The 19,608-nt window shown below is 35.5% G+C and overlaps 1 protein-coding gene across 2 annotated transcripts in view; it reads left to right on the forward strand.

The window, feature by feature from the left end:
- F13A1 (coagulation factor XIII A chain) overlaps positions 1 to 19,608 on the forward strand; it is a 168,052-nt gene that overhangs the window by 57,283 nt on the left and 91,161 nt on the right. For both annotated transcript variants that reach the window (XM_016160997.2, XM_016160998.2), the window contains exons 5-6: positions 1,033 to 1,284; positions 17,827 to 17,945. In XM_016160997.2, the coding sequence (XP_016016483.2) occupies positions 1,033 to 1,284; positions 17,827 to 17,945 (371 nt within the window). The remainder of the gene's footprint in view (positions 1 to 1,032; positions 1,285 to 17,826; positions 17,946 to 19,608) is intronic.

Below are 19,608 nucleotides of genomic sequence, written 5' to 3' on the forward strand. Positions count from 1 at the left end.
ATGACAGATTTGCTCCAGTTTCAATTATTGATGCATTTGACTATCCTATAAATTAAACTGTAAATTAAATGGCAAGTTAAAGAGTTAAAAATTGCTGTGAGGTTGACTTTCTATATACAATGAAGACTTTGATTTTTCAGGAACCCATTGGTGAAAATTAGTTTTGAAGTTAACACATGAAATAAAAATTTGGTCCAAAATGGTAGCAATAAAGATAAATAAAATTTACCTTGAGATAGCTTATACTTAAAGTATGGTGAGCCTGGAAACATGTAAAATGCCCTGATATTTATTCATCTATAGAAATAACAGCTGAAAATTTGTTATGAATGAAAAATTACATGCAAAAACATCTTTCTTGTGTTATTTTAATTCATCCTTAGGTAGTATTATTATCTTTAGTTACTGATGAAGAAAAAGAGGAGGAAAGATACTTGTAAAGGTTAAATCTAAGCTTGTAAAGCTAAGGAAGTAGCAGGCCAAGATTCAAACCTAAATAATTTGCCTCTGAAGCCTGAATTCTTGCCCATGATGTATGCCTAAGTCATTGAGACTGGCAGTAAATACATTTTGGTTGAATATAGAAATGGTTATAGGTGATAGAACAAATAATAAAATTACAATCGGAATAAACAAACGAACAAAAAAATTGCTTTATACCCCTAACTTTTTAGAGGACAGAATTTCAGGGAATGACACCTCCACAGTACACAGCTCCACTTCTGTTTTTGCATTCCAGATTAGCATTTTCACATCTTATTTGAATTCATTAGTTTAACCAACCAATAAAAGTCCCTATAAGTACCTTTTTTTTTTCTTTTTTAAATCTAGACAGGACAAATCTGAGCCTCAAAGAGGTTAAGAAAATGGACTACCATCATGTAGCTAGTGGGTAGCAGAAGGGAAATTTAACCTAGGCCGTATGATTTCAAGTCTAACAAATTATTTTTCACCTTCAGTTATAAAACAGCAGTGTGAGAACAAAGTCGGTTTGTGAAATCTACTCAATACTACCTCTTCTCTCTTCTCAAGGTCGCTACCCGCAGGAGAACAAGGGAACATACGTCCCAGTTCCTGTCGTTTCGGAACTGCAAAGGGGAAAGTGGGGGGCCAAAGTTGTCACGAGAGAGGACAGGTCTGTCCGGCTGTCTATCCAGTCTTCGCCCAAGTGCATTGTGGGAAAATTCCGCATGTACGTTGCCGTCTGGACCCCCTACGGAATAATCCGCACCAGCCGAAACCCAGAAACAGACACCTACATTCTCTTCAATCCTTGGTGTGAAGGTAAAGGGCGGGCATTTATTTTTCTCATTAAAAAAAAAAATAGTTCATACATTTACAATGTATCCTTTTTGGAGAATTAGCATAACTATTCTAGAAGACCTGTTCCTTTTCTACATGCACTGTTTTCCATGATTAAAAGACAGAAAAAGATGCAAAATTTGCCCTCAGTGTATATGAGGACAAAATTTGTTTATATAAAGTTAATGCTGCTACACCTTTATTGCAGGCAATTGAATATTGCTTAAAGTTGCACAATTAATTAATTGTCCAGCTATATGTCGATGATATCACCTCTGTGTTTGCAAATGCTCTGTGAACAAAATAGGCTTATTAAACCTGACTTTCAAAACTATTAAAATCTATAATTTGGCTTCAGAAAAACACATTAAAGTTGATCCTGTACATAGTGGAGCTAACTTCTCTATCTCTCTAATTCAAGAACAGAAAGCCTTAATATCTAAAGGCTCCTATACATTTATTTGTATGCATAATGGATGCAAGTTTCACAAGCTATACCTCTGGATGTGCAAACATGTAACTTTATTTTAAAATAATACAACTTAATTTCTACTGCTATTTTAAGTCTTCTTTCTATCTGCTGCAGAAGTTTAATCTAGTTATATTTAAATAAACTTGGTCAAATCCAGGATTTTCTCTATTGATTCAATTTAAAAACTCAGTCACATACAATATTTTCTTCCCATCCTCATCTCTACCTCTCCTATATCTGCCCCTTGCTTCCATACTTGACATAGAGATGATTTTAAGTTCTAGAGGCAGATGCAAATGTTGCAGTAGCATTGGTGGAAAAGGGCCCACTTTTAGATCTTAAAAAAATAGTAATAAAACTTATAAAAGCTTATATGGGGCAGGATACTTCTCACATCATCTTACATCATATGTACTGCTCTCTAAAACTTCCAAAATGGGTCTATAGTATTGCTAATTTCGAATGACTGAGAGTTTGTGAGAGTTGCATTTGAATCAGGGTTGATCTGGACTTACACATAAATGATAAGTGAACAACAATGTTTTCCACTCATATGTAACATAAACCTGGATCCTACTGACCTTTACTTTGAATTATCTATTTCAATAGCATTGGCAGAGGGCACCGAGCTAATTTTATACTCACCACTTACCACCCCTATAATCTTATATCCAATAATCTTATCTATGTGACAGATGCTTGAGGTTGATAGCAAAAGGAGATATTAACTGGGACATGTGCAGTTAGTTCAAAGGTACACTCCTGTTTGTAGCAATCTTGTCAACCAGATAGGAGACATTCCGCAACTAAGTGAATAGGATGTTATGTACAGAGTTGGAAAAGACCGATGGAAATAAGTAAACTAAGAATTTCAAAAATGTTAAATTGGAGATAACTTTAGATATCAAATAGAAATGACAAGTAGGTATCCTGACTTATGACTCTGGAGAATTAGATATAAATTTAGGAGTTATCTGCACCTAGGGAGAAGATATACATAAAGAAGGAAGGAAGATGTAGTATCAAGCCCTAAACAACACCAGCATTTAAAAGTAATACAGAAGGAATCAGCAAAGGAGTCAAAGATGGAGGAGTACGTAGGAGATGATCTAGTGTTAGAAAATTGAATTTTGAAAATGTGCACTTATAAAATAAATAAACCCGGAGTTTGTTATTGACTTTCCTTGCATTACAAAAAAGAAAATCATATAACTATCCGACACCCTAGCATATTTAAAGAATGGTATAATTTACCCAAACTTTGGTTCATTTGCAGTTTTCTGGATTATATCATCTGCGTAAAACGGAGTACACACCTACATGCATTTTAATTTATGTGACCACTCTTCTAGAGATGAAAAGGGTTAGTCATGTGGTCTGACATATTCACTTTGCAGGAGAACCATTTCAGAGGTGGATAGTCTAATTACCTTTGACTGCTTGATTGCATTCTTGTCTTCAGTTGTATCCATGATAAGCAGCTTCTGGGTACTTCTGTTCAAGAAGAGTCATCTAGATATAGAGATAACATGGCCTCAATGTTAGATTCTGCATTACAGAAAAGGAGCAGAGGGACCTCCCCTAGGTATCACTGATTGGAAGAAGATGAGAATAAAACCCGAGAGATCAGTTTGAAAACTGGGCACAGGACAAAGATGATCATGGACTGGACTGCGATGATAGCAATGGAGATGAGAAGGGAATGGATTAGAGATCCACTTTGGATTTAAAACAGAAATTACAGAGAGATTAAACATGGTAGGTAAAGAAGATGGTAGAGTTAAGGGTAACTCTGGGTGTCTGGTTTGACCAACAGGGTTGATGGCAATGCCATTTATTTTCAGAGCTGGGAAGACTTGGGGTAGTGAAGGGGAATATGTAGAGGTGAAACTAAGAGTTACATCTAGAAATGTTAATTTAGTGATAACTGTGGTACATCCAAGCAAAAATGTCAAGTAGGCTCTTGAATAAGTGAACCTGGAGATCAAAAGAGATGGCTGAGCTAATGATGTAATATTGGCACCAGCAGGAACTAGTGGGGATGTTTAAAGAGGAGCAAAAGTGGACTTAGTATCATCAACAGAGTCTAGACAAAAGGGAAGAGTCTAGACTGAGAAAAAGTAGCCAACATAGTGAAGAGCACAATGTCACAGAGCCAGATATATGGGTTGATTCAAGAAGGCAGTAGTTAGCTTTTTGGAATGCTGCTGGTGAGTTGAGTAGGGTAAGGAAAAACAGCGGTCATACATTGTGAAAATACAGAAGTAATTAGGGAACTTAAAGGGATTGTTTTACCAGAGACAGAAGCCAGAGAGATGGGCATGGGCTGCAGTATAATAAGAGTTGAAGAAGTGGAGATAGCAGGTATTGTCATTCTTTTCAGGAAGACTTCCCATGAAACTGAGATGGCGACATGAAGATCAAAGGAGATTTTTTTTAAAGACAGGAGAGAGTGGGCATAATTTTATAGTGATAGAGACAAACCAAGAAAAAGAGAGTCTGCTGCCCAGAGAGGGCAGTGGTTAACTTTCTTGGCTTCACACTGGAATCACCTGGGGAGCTCTAAAAACTACTAATGTAGTCTGCCTCCCCAGACATTCTGAGGTAATTTTTCTGGAACTTTAGTGTTCTTAAAAAGCTCTGCAGGTGACTCTTGGACCCAGGGTTGAGTACCACTGACTTTCAGAGTGAAATCCTTGAGTGGGTGGGATCCAGGAAACGGATGAAGGGCTTGATAGATGGGGCTATCCATCTTCTATTGTGACAGGAGCAAAGTAGGAGGTGGGTGAAAGCACAGGTTTTCTAGATTCCACTGAATCAAGGAGGAGAAGGAATATGATGCTGTTGCCATTTTGTAGTTTTCTTTTTCTCAGTGAAGTGTAAAGCAAAGACATCTGTGAAGAACAAGAAAAGAGGGAGTATTGGAGGCTTGATAGAGAAGACATGAGAGTTGGAAGTGGGAAGCAGGCTTATTACAGAAACATGGCAAGTGGGTCCTCCCTACTCCCCAGAACACAGGGGAAATTCTGCAATTGTCCTAATCCTTGGCCTATGAAAGGCCAAACATTTCTGCAAATTCCTTGGTTATTTCTGTCCTTATGGCCATTTCTACCTTTAGGAACCCCATTTCTCCCAGTGTTGATATTTAGGCTGCCTCAGAAACAACAAAAGCTGTCTCACAAAACATATACTAATCTCTAGACATTATTGAAAATTAGCGTGGAGGGTGAAAGAGAAAAGATTTACTTTGGCTGTCAAACTTGGAGCACATCTGAATCACCTGGAGGATTTGCTAAAACAGATTTCTGTGCAGCACCCTCAGATCAAATAGATCTTGAATGGGGCCTGAGAATTTGCATTTCTAACCAGTTCCCAGGAGATGCTGATGCTGCTGGTCTGGGACCTCACTCACTGGTTTACATAATAATCTCAAATCAATAATCACAAAATATAGGAGAGTACATTTACTGTTAAGATTTTGTGAACTTCTCCCTAATCCTAATTTTAATTTCTCCCCATCTTCTTGCCTTTTCTCTCTCTCTTTCTGTTCTTCCTTGTACTCCAAACTTCTCTCCCATCCTCTCTCAGGAGCAAATTTTCTTTCTTCTGTCAAGCAAAGCAAAAAGTTTGCAAGTTTTTTTGTTTTGCTGTTTTGGCTTCTCCAGTGATTGGGCTTTTAGGGACCACACATTTTTTGAAGATCAGTTTGTCCAGAAAAATTCTGGTGCCAGCTTTTCAGAGAACAACTTTTTATATTTTTATGTCAATACTTACATCTTTCAGAGAATGTTTATGAAACCACACTCATTGTGTGGTTTTCCCAGCCTAGAAGCTAAGGCATGACCCAAAAAGGGATATGTATCATGAGTCCCACACACAATCAAATATATCGTAGCCTGAAAATCAGCTGGTTTTGTGCTTACATATGTTAATTCATAATGAGGGACTCTTAGAGATACAGTCTGACAATTGTAAAGTAGTTAAATAGAGAGGGCTTTGGCCATTGTCCAAATGGAAAGGGTAACAGAAGAGGAAATCAGAGATTGTCAAAAAAAAGAGCAAGGTAAGCAAGATGCTAAAAACAGCACACTCAATGTGGAAGTGACATCCAAGGTGGTTTAGGACACTGGGTTGAAATTATATGTCCACATACAGTAATTATTGATTATATATATATATATATATATATATATATATATATATATATATACACACTCAGCTGTCTTCCTGGGTGCCCTTTGGCTTGCTTTGTATTCATAGGCAATCTATCCTCCTTAATCACTAAATCATTAGTGGGGATCAATACCACACTAGTAAGGACAGGGGTGGATGCAGGGAGAATTATTGGCTAGTTTTTTTCCATTTAATAGTGCTAACTGGCTTCAGACCCATTCCATGAGGCAGCTCTTCTCCAGGGGGATGGAGAGAGAACTGTACCCACAAAGGCAATAGTGAATTGGACAGTTACTGTGAATTCATCTTGTTTCTCTGACCACTCAGAAAGTCTGGATCATTGGATGGATTTTACTATTTAAATTCAGAATGTTTTAAATTGCTCATCTAAACTTAGAGCCAGATAGTATGTCCTGAGAGATTTAGATGTTCCATATCTATGCTTCATAATCTGTCTGGGGCAATTGATGATCGGGCATTGGTCTTTCTTCTCTTGATGATCCTTTTCCGCCACATTTCTTATCACTGATTTCCCTTACCTCATTCAGCTTTGTATCCTAATACCTCGCAGAGTGCCTGGTACATAATGTTCAATGAATATTTGCTGCATTGATTTAATAATTCCAAGAAAATGCTTTTAGGTTCACTGCACCTATTATCGCAGATCAGTTATAAATGTAATCTCACACCCTACCATCTTGAATAAAGTCAAAAACATCTATAGTGTCTGCGGGATTCTGTTTGTGGGAACATGTGCATGTGGATTTTTCTCTCTTAGTAGCTGACACTAAGTTAGCACCTGGTATTTCTACCTTTTTATCCAATGTAATTTTTGTATTTTCTTTGAAACAAAGAAATCAATTAAACTTAATATAAAGAAATCAATAAATTTCTAATATCTGGATGCTTTTAACAGACAGTAAAAAAAAATATAACCAGCTTATATTTTATTATGAAATTCTTCCTTATACTATTTGCTTTGTAATTTTACATGTCTTTGGAACCCTTTGGTACAGAATGGTGTTCCTGGGCTAACAATGACCAGCACCCCTTTCTCTCAGACACCCTTGCATCCACACCAGAACTTACACACTAAAACTAAAGCCATTCGTTCATTCAGTCCAATGCTTAAATATTGATAGTATGTCTCTTCCCATACTCAGGACAACATAATTACCCATGGGTAATACAACAGTATTATTTATTCATTTACGAATATTTAAGGGTCGACGCTAAATTAGGCACTGCGAATATGATGATGAAAAAGACAACCTTTGCCCTCATAAAGTTTCTAGCAAAGGTTTAACAAATGAGCTACTAATAAAAACAAAATACTATCTGAAAAGTACTAAAATAAGTATGGCACAAAAATATGTAATGGGGCATTGGCCTAGCTAGAGAGTGGGGGGAGAGACCAGCCAGTGGCTTATCTTTGTAAATTCTCTAGTCCCAAGTATAGTGCTTTCATATAATACCAAGTAAATATCATTCAATGTGTCATTACAATCACAAGGGAGCCCAGAGAGTGCAAAATAAGCATTTTCAATGGCATATAGGTGACCCCAGATTCAAGGACCAAAGCTGTTTATGAAATGTTTCTGGAAGGAACAAGTTTGGAAGGATCTAATTCAGAATCACATGAATTTGCCAATTCGGGTAGTTTACAGTCCTTATATATGTAGTTTTTTTAATATTCTTCAAAGAATGCTGATAGCCAATATCACCCTGTATTTTGTGTTTTGGAAAGCAGAATTCTTCTCCCATTCAGCTTAACATGGTGCTAGGCACAGAGTTAATGCTCAGTGAATTGTTTACTGAATTTAATTGATAATTATCACTCTGAGAGGCAGAGAGAGGATTATTAGCCTTAGATTTCAAAAGAGAAAACAGACACTGTGGTGTTACATAAGTTTCTCAAGGTCATATAGAAAATTAGGAAACAAGCTAGAGCTAAAAGTTGAATATCCTGATTAGGTAAAGATGAGCTCTTTCAATTTTAAAACCAGAACCATTGGCATCCTGTCTTGTGTAATAAGAGAAACACGAAGTAAATGCCAGCCAGGAAGCTTCTATGATTTTCTAATCAACATTGGAAAAGCCTACCATTAAAAATAAATAAAAATAAAACTAGGTTGATAGCTGTAAGATCAAACGAAAGTTTTCTTAGCAAAAAAAAAAAAAAAAAAGTAAGCATGCCAACAAGGACAGAGGCTCCCTTTGAGGATACGTACTAAGTAAAGAATCTCTGACATTTTTCTCTGTAGAATTGCTTCATGTATAATAGTCTATCTTCTGAAGATATTTAAGCACAGTAAAAAGCCCTGCACCAGCAAAACTGGCAAATTAGCACAAATCAAATAAACTTCCTAAATTGATCTGAGTTGTAATGTAGTGCAACATGTTTACAAGATACATAAATGGATCCAAATATTGAGGAACCACTTGCCTGTGTTTCATGGATTCATTCCATTCCAAGGTTAATAGGGACAAAGTCAGGCTTCTAGAGTGGTTATATTACGTTATTTTAGGAAGATAGTAGCTTTGGAACCTTCCAGAAAAAAAAGCACAGATTCTGGAAATGTTATTTCTTAATATGCTCCAGTGTACCCCAGTTTCCATGGACAGGAAATTTTTCTTAATATGCCTATAGTAATGCAGACTGCTGGAGTTCATCACCTCTTCTGATTTACTTTGAAATGGAAAAACATATCATGATGATACCAATCTGGAATCACATTTGCTCTATAGATGAAGCCACTCCCTCGAAGAATGGTTACACTTGCCCAGCATAAGTCTTCCCTCTTTCTTTAGTGATGTTCAGCTTTTATATAAAGGGGAGGCAAGTAGAAGTTATTCCTAATCTCCTCACTCAAAATTTCTCCCTTCACTAAAATGGTGACACATTTTGCCTTTTTGAAAGACAAAGCCATTATTTCTTCTAAAGGAGATGATACAAAACCAAACTCTGATTTTAATCGTTAGGCACATTCTTCAGAGAAAACTTATATGATAGCATTACCGGCCACTATAGCTTTCTTTGATCCCAAATTCACTTTGCTAGACTTGACTTCAATGACTTTGGAAATGGGACTTGCTTTAACTTTGAAATAGCATGTAAATAAGCAAAAGGAATTTTTCGGTCCAGGAGGCGATGAATATCCTGATTATAACCTTCTCCCAAAGAGGTTATACAGATACTAAAATCAATAGCATTCATTTTTATGTGTTTGTTATAAACTCTTACTTTCTCTGGGTGTGGAGGCAAGTGGTAAGTTCCCATGGTACCTAAAATCAGTCCTATGACTGACTCACAAAATTTCTCAGCCCACAATTTTCTCTTTTCCTACCAGAGGAACAGTAAAATAAATGAGATCATTCTTGTTTACTACTTGTCTCATGTTAGTCACCCTGGAAGGGTGGTTATTTACAAGGCATATTGAATGTCTGTTTTGGTGGCAGAGCTGTTGGGTAAGGTGGATGGAGGTATCATGTCGCATTCACCAAAGATGACATGCAGAATCTGTTTTCCTCTCGTTTTATGCTTGTGATTGTTTGCCAGAGGTCACTTAGGATTAAGAAGTTGTCAGTAGGTCCACAGTGCTGCCTCTCTAATTTTATGAGCTATCTAGATCCAGCTTTTTCTATCAGTTATCACATATTTGAGAAGTAAAACTCTCAATCACCACACTTATATCCAAGTGAGTGTGTGCCTTCTAACTCTTCAAATTGCTAGGTTTTAGGACACTGAGTTATTGGTTAGTTTGTTTTTCCTTTTAGTAGTATCCTTCATTTAACTAAGTGGAGAATAATTTTTCCTCCTGGATTAGTAAAATCCCATTCTACCTCTTAAAAACAGACAAAAGCAACACAAGAAAGCCAACAACAAAAATCTCCAGAGGCAAATGATTAAGTTTTCCTATTTTTGATAGCTTATCAAAGAAAGAGATTTTTTTTTTGAGTTTTCATGGTGGCATATTATTTTTTTTTATCTAAGCTTTGAATAACTGTATTTTAAAGTGACAGATCTGAATAAAAATGGAAAATAAAGCTCTGCTTCCCACTCTCAATCTTCTTTTAAAATATAAATAAATTTAAAATTTAAATCAAGACTTCCCATTTGACTTCCTCGCCTTGTTGAGGATCCACGATCATGCCTGCCCATTTTCAGGGAAGATTTATTTCAACTGCTAGAAGGAAAAGAATTGCCTAGTTTTGAGCTACAGAACTCCTCCCCGTGCATAGTGTGCCACCTAAATTTATAACTTCCCATCAATAGTAACGAAAAACTCAAAGGTAAATCCTTCATTTTCTTGGATTTCTCTCTCACTCTCCAAACTCCAGACATCCATTCTCATCTCTCATTCTTGCAGTAGGCATTTATGGTGTCATGTTCCCAAGCACTCTATCTGGGTACTGGGAAGGAACACAGTTACCTAATTCTTGGACTCGAGAGTCACAGTCCATTTGGGAAACAGCTTACTATCCAGATATTGTCTGCACCTTTTATTAAGACTACGGCTTCAGGAAAGTTACTTTACTTTCTCTTCCTCAGTTTCCTTATCTATAAAATGGGGATTAAATAATATCTTTCTCTTAGAGATTTTATGAGTTTCAATGAGTTCATTTGTATTTGTACTGCACCTAGAAAGGTCTGGGCACATTGTAAGTAACAAACACATATTTGTTCAATAAATAATTAAATCATTAAAATAATCTTCTTATGATGTGATAGATGTTACCACAGAACAAGGCTTACTCCAGACTGTGCTGGTAAGAAAAAGGTTTGAGGAGACTTAAAGAAGGAGGAAAAGTTATGATCATATGATGATGTTTAATAATGGCATTGATAATAAAAGAGAACACAACCATATTACTCTTGAAGAAAAGTTAATGCATAAAAGTTAAATTTAATAACCTCTTATTAAAATGGTAGTTCCACTTAAATGCAACCACATTTAAAAAAAAAACTTTTTTGTGATAAAAATCTTACTATAGAAGTAATAATAACGAAAGCATAAAAAGAACTCTGAGATCTACAAATCAGATACACAACATTTTGGTGTATTTTCATCCACTTAATATATTTTTGAATGTTTTTCATTTTCAACTGACAATTAATTGAATACATTGTCCTTTTGAATATATACATATATACTCAGACATATAGTAAAAAGTGGACTTTCTCTTTTCATCCTCCAATCCTAGAGAATCTCCAGAGAAAAACAACTGTAACTGTGTTTATAATTCTGGATACTTTGCAATAATTTTACATGTTAATGTCCATATATATATCTATAGAGTACTGATATATATCTATATCAGTACATAACATTCTTTTTCAGGACTTCTTGATAAGGTTGTATAATTAATACATTCTTTTATTTACAAATATCTATATTGCTTATTTTTACTATAGCATACCATGCTATATTAAATATTTCACATATATTTTGCACAAACGTATTTCTGTAGAATAGATACCTGTAAACAGCATTACTTGGTCAACGTAAATTCATGTTTTAGATTTGTATCGATACTGCCAAGTTACCCTTTAAAAAGGCTGCAGTACTTTATAATACAGCCACAGTACACAAGAGTATTCATTTCTTCATGACTTCATTGGCACTAGGTGTTACCGTTTGCTTTAAAATTTGCCTACATAGTAGGCAAAATATGGTATTTTGTGCTTATTTTAGTTTGTGCGTCTCTAATTATTAATTAAGTTGAGTGTATTTTAATATATTTATTGAATGTTTTATTTCTTGTACATTTCTGGGACAATTTGAGTGAGTTAAGGGTTTGCAGAAAGAGATACATATGCCTCTCTTAAATCTATCAATAAATTTTGATATAGTGAGAGAAATAGCTCTTACTGGTTTTTTTCCCACATACATGGCAGTTGTCAAAACATCATTATTGATCAGATCTGCCATTACTGTTTTTAAATGCCATCTATATCATATACTAAGCTTTAATATACATCTAACTCTATCCACATATTTATCTATTACTGTGCCAAATCAATTAACTACAGCTTTGTTTTAGTTAGCTGTAATTGCAGGAATGCTTCATCAGAAAGAACCAAGAAATCTTACTGGCATACAACAATAACCATTTAATCTCATAGATCTGGCACTTGACGATGGTTGGGCTAATGTAGATGGAGCTTGACTGACCAGCTCTGCTTCAGGTGGGAGTAGCTGGAGAGGCTCTACCTGTTATTGCAGGTTGTGGAGCTGCTCTGTTCCATGTGTCTCTCATCTTCCTGTGACTGGTGGACTTGCTGGGGTATGTTTTTCTTATGGTCCTGGTAGAAATGCAAGAGCACATGCTCAATTGTGCAAGGGCATCTCAAACACTTACTTGCATCACTTCTACTAATACCTCTTTAACCAAAGTAATCCCAAAGTCAAGAGGGGGATATTTCAGCCTAGAGAGAAAGATGGCTATTTACATGGCAAAGGACATGGATACAGGTTTGGGTGAATTGGGGTCAAAAGTTCAATTTGTCCTGTGAGGCGAGTCTCCTAGTTTTTCTTCCTTTTTAACATTTTACTTATTGGCTAGTCTTTCACATTACCTTTTCAGATAAACTTTTGAATCTGCATGCAGAGTTCTAAAAAATCAAAGTGGAATGTTGGTTGCGTTTGCATTAACTGTACAGACTAATGTGCATAGAATTTATATCTTTACAATATTAAATTTTCACATCCAATTAGAAACATTTTGAATGTTTTCATTTATTCAAGTTTTCTCTTATATCCTTTGGCAACATTTATTTTTATTATAAAAATTTTCAAACAAACTCAAAAGCGCAAAGAATAGTACAATGAATATTTGTTTATGTATCTTCCAGATTCAACAGTTATCAGTATTTTGCCATATTTACTTTTTATTTTTTCCATTATATTTGCTTTAGTATTTTCAAGAAAATTCCAGCTGTCATATTATTGTATCCCTACATTTTAGCATGCATCTTTAAAAATTAGACTTGTATATGTGTGCACATCTTTTTTATGTTTAGATTTATCAATAGGATCAGCTTTTTTCATTTTCATCCATCGACTATGAAATTCCCTATTTGCCTTTAAAAATTTTTGTCTAGATCCATTATTTCATTAAGGATTACAAATAGTGGCATTCCAACCTGCAATTCCTTTTGTATTTATCATATCAATTATTTTGTTGCTTTGAAGTAGTATTTACATAAGGAAATCTAGATACATGTTTCTTTCCTTATTTCCAAGTCTTCAGAATAATAAGTTTGTTTCTATCAACTTACAAAGGTGATCAATGACTTTGTAAAAACCTTTATGAATTTATAATTATGGAAATATTTTATTCCAATTCTTGCAGTGACCATTATATTTGATGTTTGAATGACCCCATTCTTGGCTGGTGGGAGCTTCTTTAAGTTGGTTTTTGATTCCTTTATCACAACTTCTACAATCTTTAATAACCTCCTTGTTTTCTGATAGGAAGACATATTTCAGTCTAGTCTTATACATTTTCTGACACAGACCTCTTTGAATCATTTCTCTTAAGAAGCCCTGGACCCTTTGACAGGAAAAGGGGAAGAGGAAGAGTGGTACTTAGAGACCATCATACAGGCTCAAGGGCTATTGCTGCTACTATATTGGTTGTTTTTTTCTAGTTCTTTATAGTGGGAAGAACTAAAAAATGTGATTTTTAAAGAGAAAATGCATCATGAGTTATTACCAACATCTTCAATTTCTATTTATTTTTTTCCTAAAGTACTTTGCTTGATTTTTTATTATAATGGAATTAAATTTATGATTATTACAGTAAGCTCTGATTGAAACACTTAACAGTATTGTAAAGATTAGTAGAAATAGGAAAATCTCTTAAAGAATCTCTGAAATCCATCTGTAGGCCATAAGAGCATAAGCACAACCATATGGGAGGAGGTAAAATTTTTAAAATTTTCTTCTTATATCTTCTCAAAACAGTAGTTAGAATGGCCATTTCCTCCCACTAAAGTAACCATACCCCTCAGTGGGTGAACAAAGAAAAGAGTAGTAATCTAGAATTCAACTGAGTGAACCACCTTGGAGCCTTAAGTGAGGAAGTCTTCCAATTTCAGAGTGATATGTCCCCAATTCGTGCCATTATTTTCATGGGAAAACATACTTCAATTTTGATGAAATGAGATTCATCTCCTGACAGGGTACTTAACTGCATTCACTGAATTACACATTCTTCTTTTGTTAACTATGAAGAAGTGAATGGTAGCCAGAAGATAATGGGATTCCAGTTCCAGCTGTAAATAGAATGATGATAAATCAGGAATAAAACACCAATATGTTGATTTACAAAGCTGACAGTGGTTTTAAATTTGCAACTTAATTGCAGACCAACTATACCACAACCTTTTCAAATGACAAAAGTACAAAAAAAGTTATGAAATATTTCAGGAAAAGTGCACCATCTAAATTCATAGTAAATAAAAGCATTTAAAAAATCTTGCTAGAGGGAGTTCAGCTTGGAAAAGTTATTAACAAAGCTAAATATTTTTATTTTACACAAAGTATACTCAAAAATAGATTTATGAGACTGATTTCTAGCTAAAAATATTAAAGGGCCTATTAGTCCAGAAACAAAAACTTTAACTGTTATGAGTGAATAGAAAGAAACAAGGAAACTTCATGCCCCAAAACTCTATACTCATTAAGATTTCTGCAGAATAATTTAAATATATATCCCTTAATAGAAGAATGTGTTAATAATGGAAAAACAAAACAAAACAAATTAAGTCTGATACAATCTGACCAAACATGTTTCAATTTATAGTTTCAAGATTATTTTTCAAAGTGGCTACATTTACACAATAGTCCACAGGCAGCATTTTCAGGCAAAAGTTCTTTTAATTTATCCTGATATGTTGTTAGTGAATAAATTGCACCATGTAAGTAATATTTAATGTTTTATTTATTTAATTTATTTATTTATTCAATAAGTTTGTCTTTCTTTTGAATCAGGAAGAGAAAAAGAATAGAGCACACATAAAGGATTGAGAGAAGTGCAAACACACAGATAAATTGCAGAAACCGGTGGCAGCTCGAGGGGTTTAGCAGTCATGTAAATCACATGCAGTGTGATGCTTTCCAAAGATGAGTCCACCTTAGAGCCATTTAAGAAGGATTTTAAAGAAAAACTTGATTTTGTAGTCAAACCTTTAACTGCTTCCATTCTTAATTAAAATTAGTCCAACTATTAGTCTACAGCTGTAGTACTATCATGCATGCAAGTTATTAATAAAAAGAAAACTGAAAGAAAGCCTTCTCTCTGCTTTTATTTTAAATAATAATAATTTAAAAATTAAGGAAAGCTATTCCTAAATCTAGAATAATTTGCAAATGAATATTATGTGACAAATGCCTTAAAGATAGGATACGAGGTTTAAATTTTTATTTCTTTGATTTTGCTTATGCATTCCTTCTCTTATCCTGCAAATCTTGGTTTCTAATGTCATTAACACGATCCCTTGTTATATTAATTTCAAAATAGCAATAGCAGGAGATTTCTACTTCAATAGCAGGCATTTAAAACCCAATTGGCTAGCATGTTTATCATTAGGATAGTCACAACAGTTAAACTACTATTATAAAAGAATAAAAACAAAAGTAGCCTTTTCTTTTCAGGACGGTTGATAGCATCTGATGGAAGGCCATGTGCATGCAAATGGTCAGTGCCCTTTTATATATACTCTCACATTATTTTCTTTTAAAATAAAAGTATTCATTTATGCTTACCCAGAAATATTGACCTCAAACACAGTTGTCAATTCCTTATGTGTTATCCACTTGGAAATGAAGCTATCGTTTTCTTTTAGGGGCCATAGGCCTATGTAGAGATTGCTGATAAAACCATGGCATTCTGCCTCCAAAACCTGGCAAGGCCAACAGTTTGAGGCATCAAAGCTTACACTTGCAAGGGCTGAGGGAAAGTTGCAGAACACTTGTCATTTAAGTCAAATTCTTCTAGAAAGATAAAATGACTTTAGTAGGAAGGAACTATTGATACACGCTACAAGAATGAATCTCAAAGTAATTAGACTGAGTGAAAGAAGCTAGACCACCCAAAGAGTACATAGTGTATGATTCTATTTAAATAAAATTCTAGAAAATGTGAACTGATTTACAGTGACAAAAAAAAATTAATGGGAGAATCAGAGAGAAGCTCGGGAAGGAATATAAAGGGGCTCATGAAATTTTTGGGGTGATAAATACGTTTATTATTTTGATTTTGAAATTGTACACTGTTAATGTGTGCAGTTTATTGGCATTAGTACATATGTAAGTGTGTACGTGTACTTACAATTTTATGAAACCGGAAAAATGGGAGGCAAGGGGAGAGAACAGAAAAAGGAAGAAACAAGGAAGTATTAGAGAGTAAACACAAGACAAAGAATCCTCAAGGGATTCCATCAAAACTGTAAGATAGCCCATATAGGGATTGAAGTGGTTGGGCTGAGCAGTGCTTTGCAAACCTTAATGTGTACATCCTTCCCCTGGGGATCTTGTTAACATGCACATTCTGATTTCGTGGGTCTGAGCTGGGGCCTGGGATTCTGCATTTCTGACAAGCTCCCAGGTGATGCTGATGATGCTGGTCTTTTAACCAGTCTTCGAGTAGTAAGGGGCTAGAACATTTGTTCTCAGTTTTAGTTGTTTATCAGACTCACTGGAGAACTTAAAATATACATAAATAGATAGATGATAGATGATTAGATAGATAGATAGATAGATAGATAGATAGATAGATAGATAGATAGATAGATAGATAGACAGACAGACAGATAGATAGAAAGACAGAAAGATAGATAGATAGACTGGATGCCTGGATCTCACTCCCACCCTCTGAGATTCTGATTTAATTGATACAGAGTTCAGCCCAGGAATCAGGCGTCTTTAAATCTACTCAGGTGATTCTAATATGCAGCCAAGGTTAATAACTGCTGTTTCAAAGAGAATGATAAAAGCCTATCAGGGAATGATGAGGAAAGAACCCTGAAAAAAATCATAGAAATGGCAGGTATGACTTGTAATGAAATGTAATGAACCATGCCTGCATTTAGGACCCAAACTGACCCTGTTCCAAATATTCAAATTTACCTCACTATAATTTATACCTGTATGGTCCTGCCTGTGTTAAAGATGTTTTTACTGTTTTCACACCTGCCCTGGGAATAAGTTTTAGGCTAATTACTAAGTAGGCAAATGAGGAGTATGGCCTTCTTAAGATTATAGCCACAGGGAAGAAAAAAGTCTTTGCAATGAAAGGTGCTAACCAGAGAGAATGGTAGGGAAAACCCTTCCAAAAGCATCTACAATAAATGCTCATTGAAAGATGGCAACCCCCCACCTCCCATCTTCTGTCAGTGATGGGCCACAAACCAAGCATGACAGATGATACTGCAACCTTCTAATATGCCATAGAATTGTTTTAAAAATCATTTCTTTTTGGCTAGTTTTCTATTAACATTAATAGGTTGAAAATTATTTTTTGATCTGCTTTACAGATTTGTGTCTGCATCACAGAATTCTGATTCTGAAACTACTGATACACCAGACTCTTAAAATGTTTAATGAGACATGTCAATTTAATTGTGCTGCTTGTAACTTAAAGGGACAGAGTTTGTCAGCATTTCGCTGACAAATTTCATCATTTACAGACTGATCTTGGCTACTGATTAGGTTCACCATTGCCAAAATTACATATTGGGAAATGAGCTATCTTTAGCGAGACAAAGGACTTTTTATTTGTTGATTAAATTGCAGTTTAGGACCGAAACAAACTTTAAATATATAAATTCAGACTGGTTTGATAATGGTCATTTTGTTTAAATTCTGATACAGAGGATGCTGTATACCTGGATGATGATAAAGAAAGAGAAGAATATGTCCTAAATGACATCGGGGTTATTTTTTATGGAGACTTCAATAACATCAAAAGTAGAAGCTGGAGCTATGGTCAGGTGAGCCATTTAAAATTTGTCATTGTCAAGGACATTTTCGCTTAATATTTTTTGTCATAAGTTTCACCGCAGGGCGCCATTTGCCAATATTAGGCAAGCACGGTCTCCTGCTTTTCAGGATCTGAGAGTCCAAGACAGCCCAGAGCAGAGACTAGAAAGGCAGCTGCATAATTTATCAGCTGAAATCACATATCTTCAGTTATTACAATGTTACAAAGATCAGAGATTCTACCGATAATGTGGCCTTGTAGTAAGAAATGCTTTGGCATCTTAGTACAATGAAATCTCATTAGCTCAGACGTTGCTTTGCAACCCGGAATAGACCGAGTTTTCTCTTTCTTATAAGGAAAAGGTGTTTTTATAGAGCTGCAAAGGATACTGCAAGGTGTGCACCCAACTCAAAGAAATAACTTTTTTAAGTGTTAGTATAAGATACTGCTAATTAGAAGAGAGTGTTGCCATTCATCAAAGGGGGCTCTCTGGGCTTTTACCTAGATATGTTTTATAGCTGCAACCTCAAGTTACTGCCTGGATATAAAATAGCAAATGATGTTTCATTTTATACATTCAATAATCTCAACTATTTCAGTTTGGTAATTTTAACAGTGGTGCAAATGAATGATATTTTACTATATTTTCATAAATGAATGCATGTCCTACGATTCAGAAACAACTTTGCATTAGCAGCATAAGAGGAGGTAAATGTGTCCTTTTTCAGAGAGTTTTAGCTGAGAAAGTTGGAAATGCATACCATTGTTCTGGTACCTAGTGGAGAGAGTTCACAAAAATCTGGCCTCATCAGGTTGCATGATACTTTCCTGGCTTCATAATGTCTTGTTTTGACTTCCATAGAGACACTGCCTACATCCCTCACCCCTGTTCGAACCTGACAAATGGGACCTGTGTCATCACTAGTTCCTATTTTGTCCACCCGGCTTTGTGGACAAACAAACAAACAAAAACAGGTTCATGGTTGTCTCTTGTACCGTTATTCCTGAAAATCACATGCCCAGTGCTCAGGCTTGCCCACCTTCATTCCTGCCATCCTGTCAAGCTAATTACCTACGTTCTCTCCTATTTTGGATCCCTGCCTGGCTCTCTGGTTATAAGCACTCCCCTTCCTGGGTGACTTACAACCCTTGACTATTGTCTATTGTCTAGTGCCCTAGCTTTGGGTCCCTGAATCCTAACCTCTAGGTGTGATTCTACTTATGTTCTCAATGTGACAATATATAGAGAGCCAATAAGGACGAAGTCATTTAGGAGGACTGGGGAAGAGTCCCAAGCATTACTGGGGTACTCTTCAGCCTGTCGAGCATAGCCACTCTCTGTCTCTACTATCATTTGGTGTCCTTAATTTGGGTCCTTCAGCATAAAGAAGCAGATAAGTCAGTAGTTTGCAGTGATGTAGAGAAACAACTAGTTCTACGACTATTACTTTTTCCTCACCAGTTTGCTGCTATCCTGTCCCACAGACACAGCTGAGAGATGCTGCTTAGTAAGTACCAGGGTAACGAGTTCTTTACATTCCAGAACTAGTGCAGTTACCCATTACTGCATCCATCACATCGGTTTAGAGTACACGCAGAATTGATATTCTAACTAAATGTAATAAAGAATTACATGATAATTAGCCATTAAGATTGTGGTTTCTGTCACAAGT

The sequence above is a fragment of the Rousettus aegyptiacus genome, unplaced genomic scaffold (genome assembly GCF_014176215.1).
Source record: "Rousettus aegyptiacus isolate mRouAeg1 unplaced genomic scaffold, mRouAeg1.p scaffold_m13_p_1, whole genome shotgun sequence".
Lineage (NCBI taxonomy): Eukaryota > Metazoa > Chordata > Mammalia > Chiroptera > Pteropodidae > Rousettus > Rousettus aegyptiacus.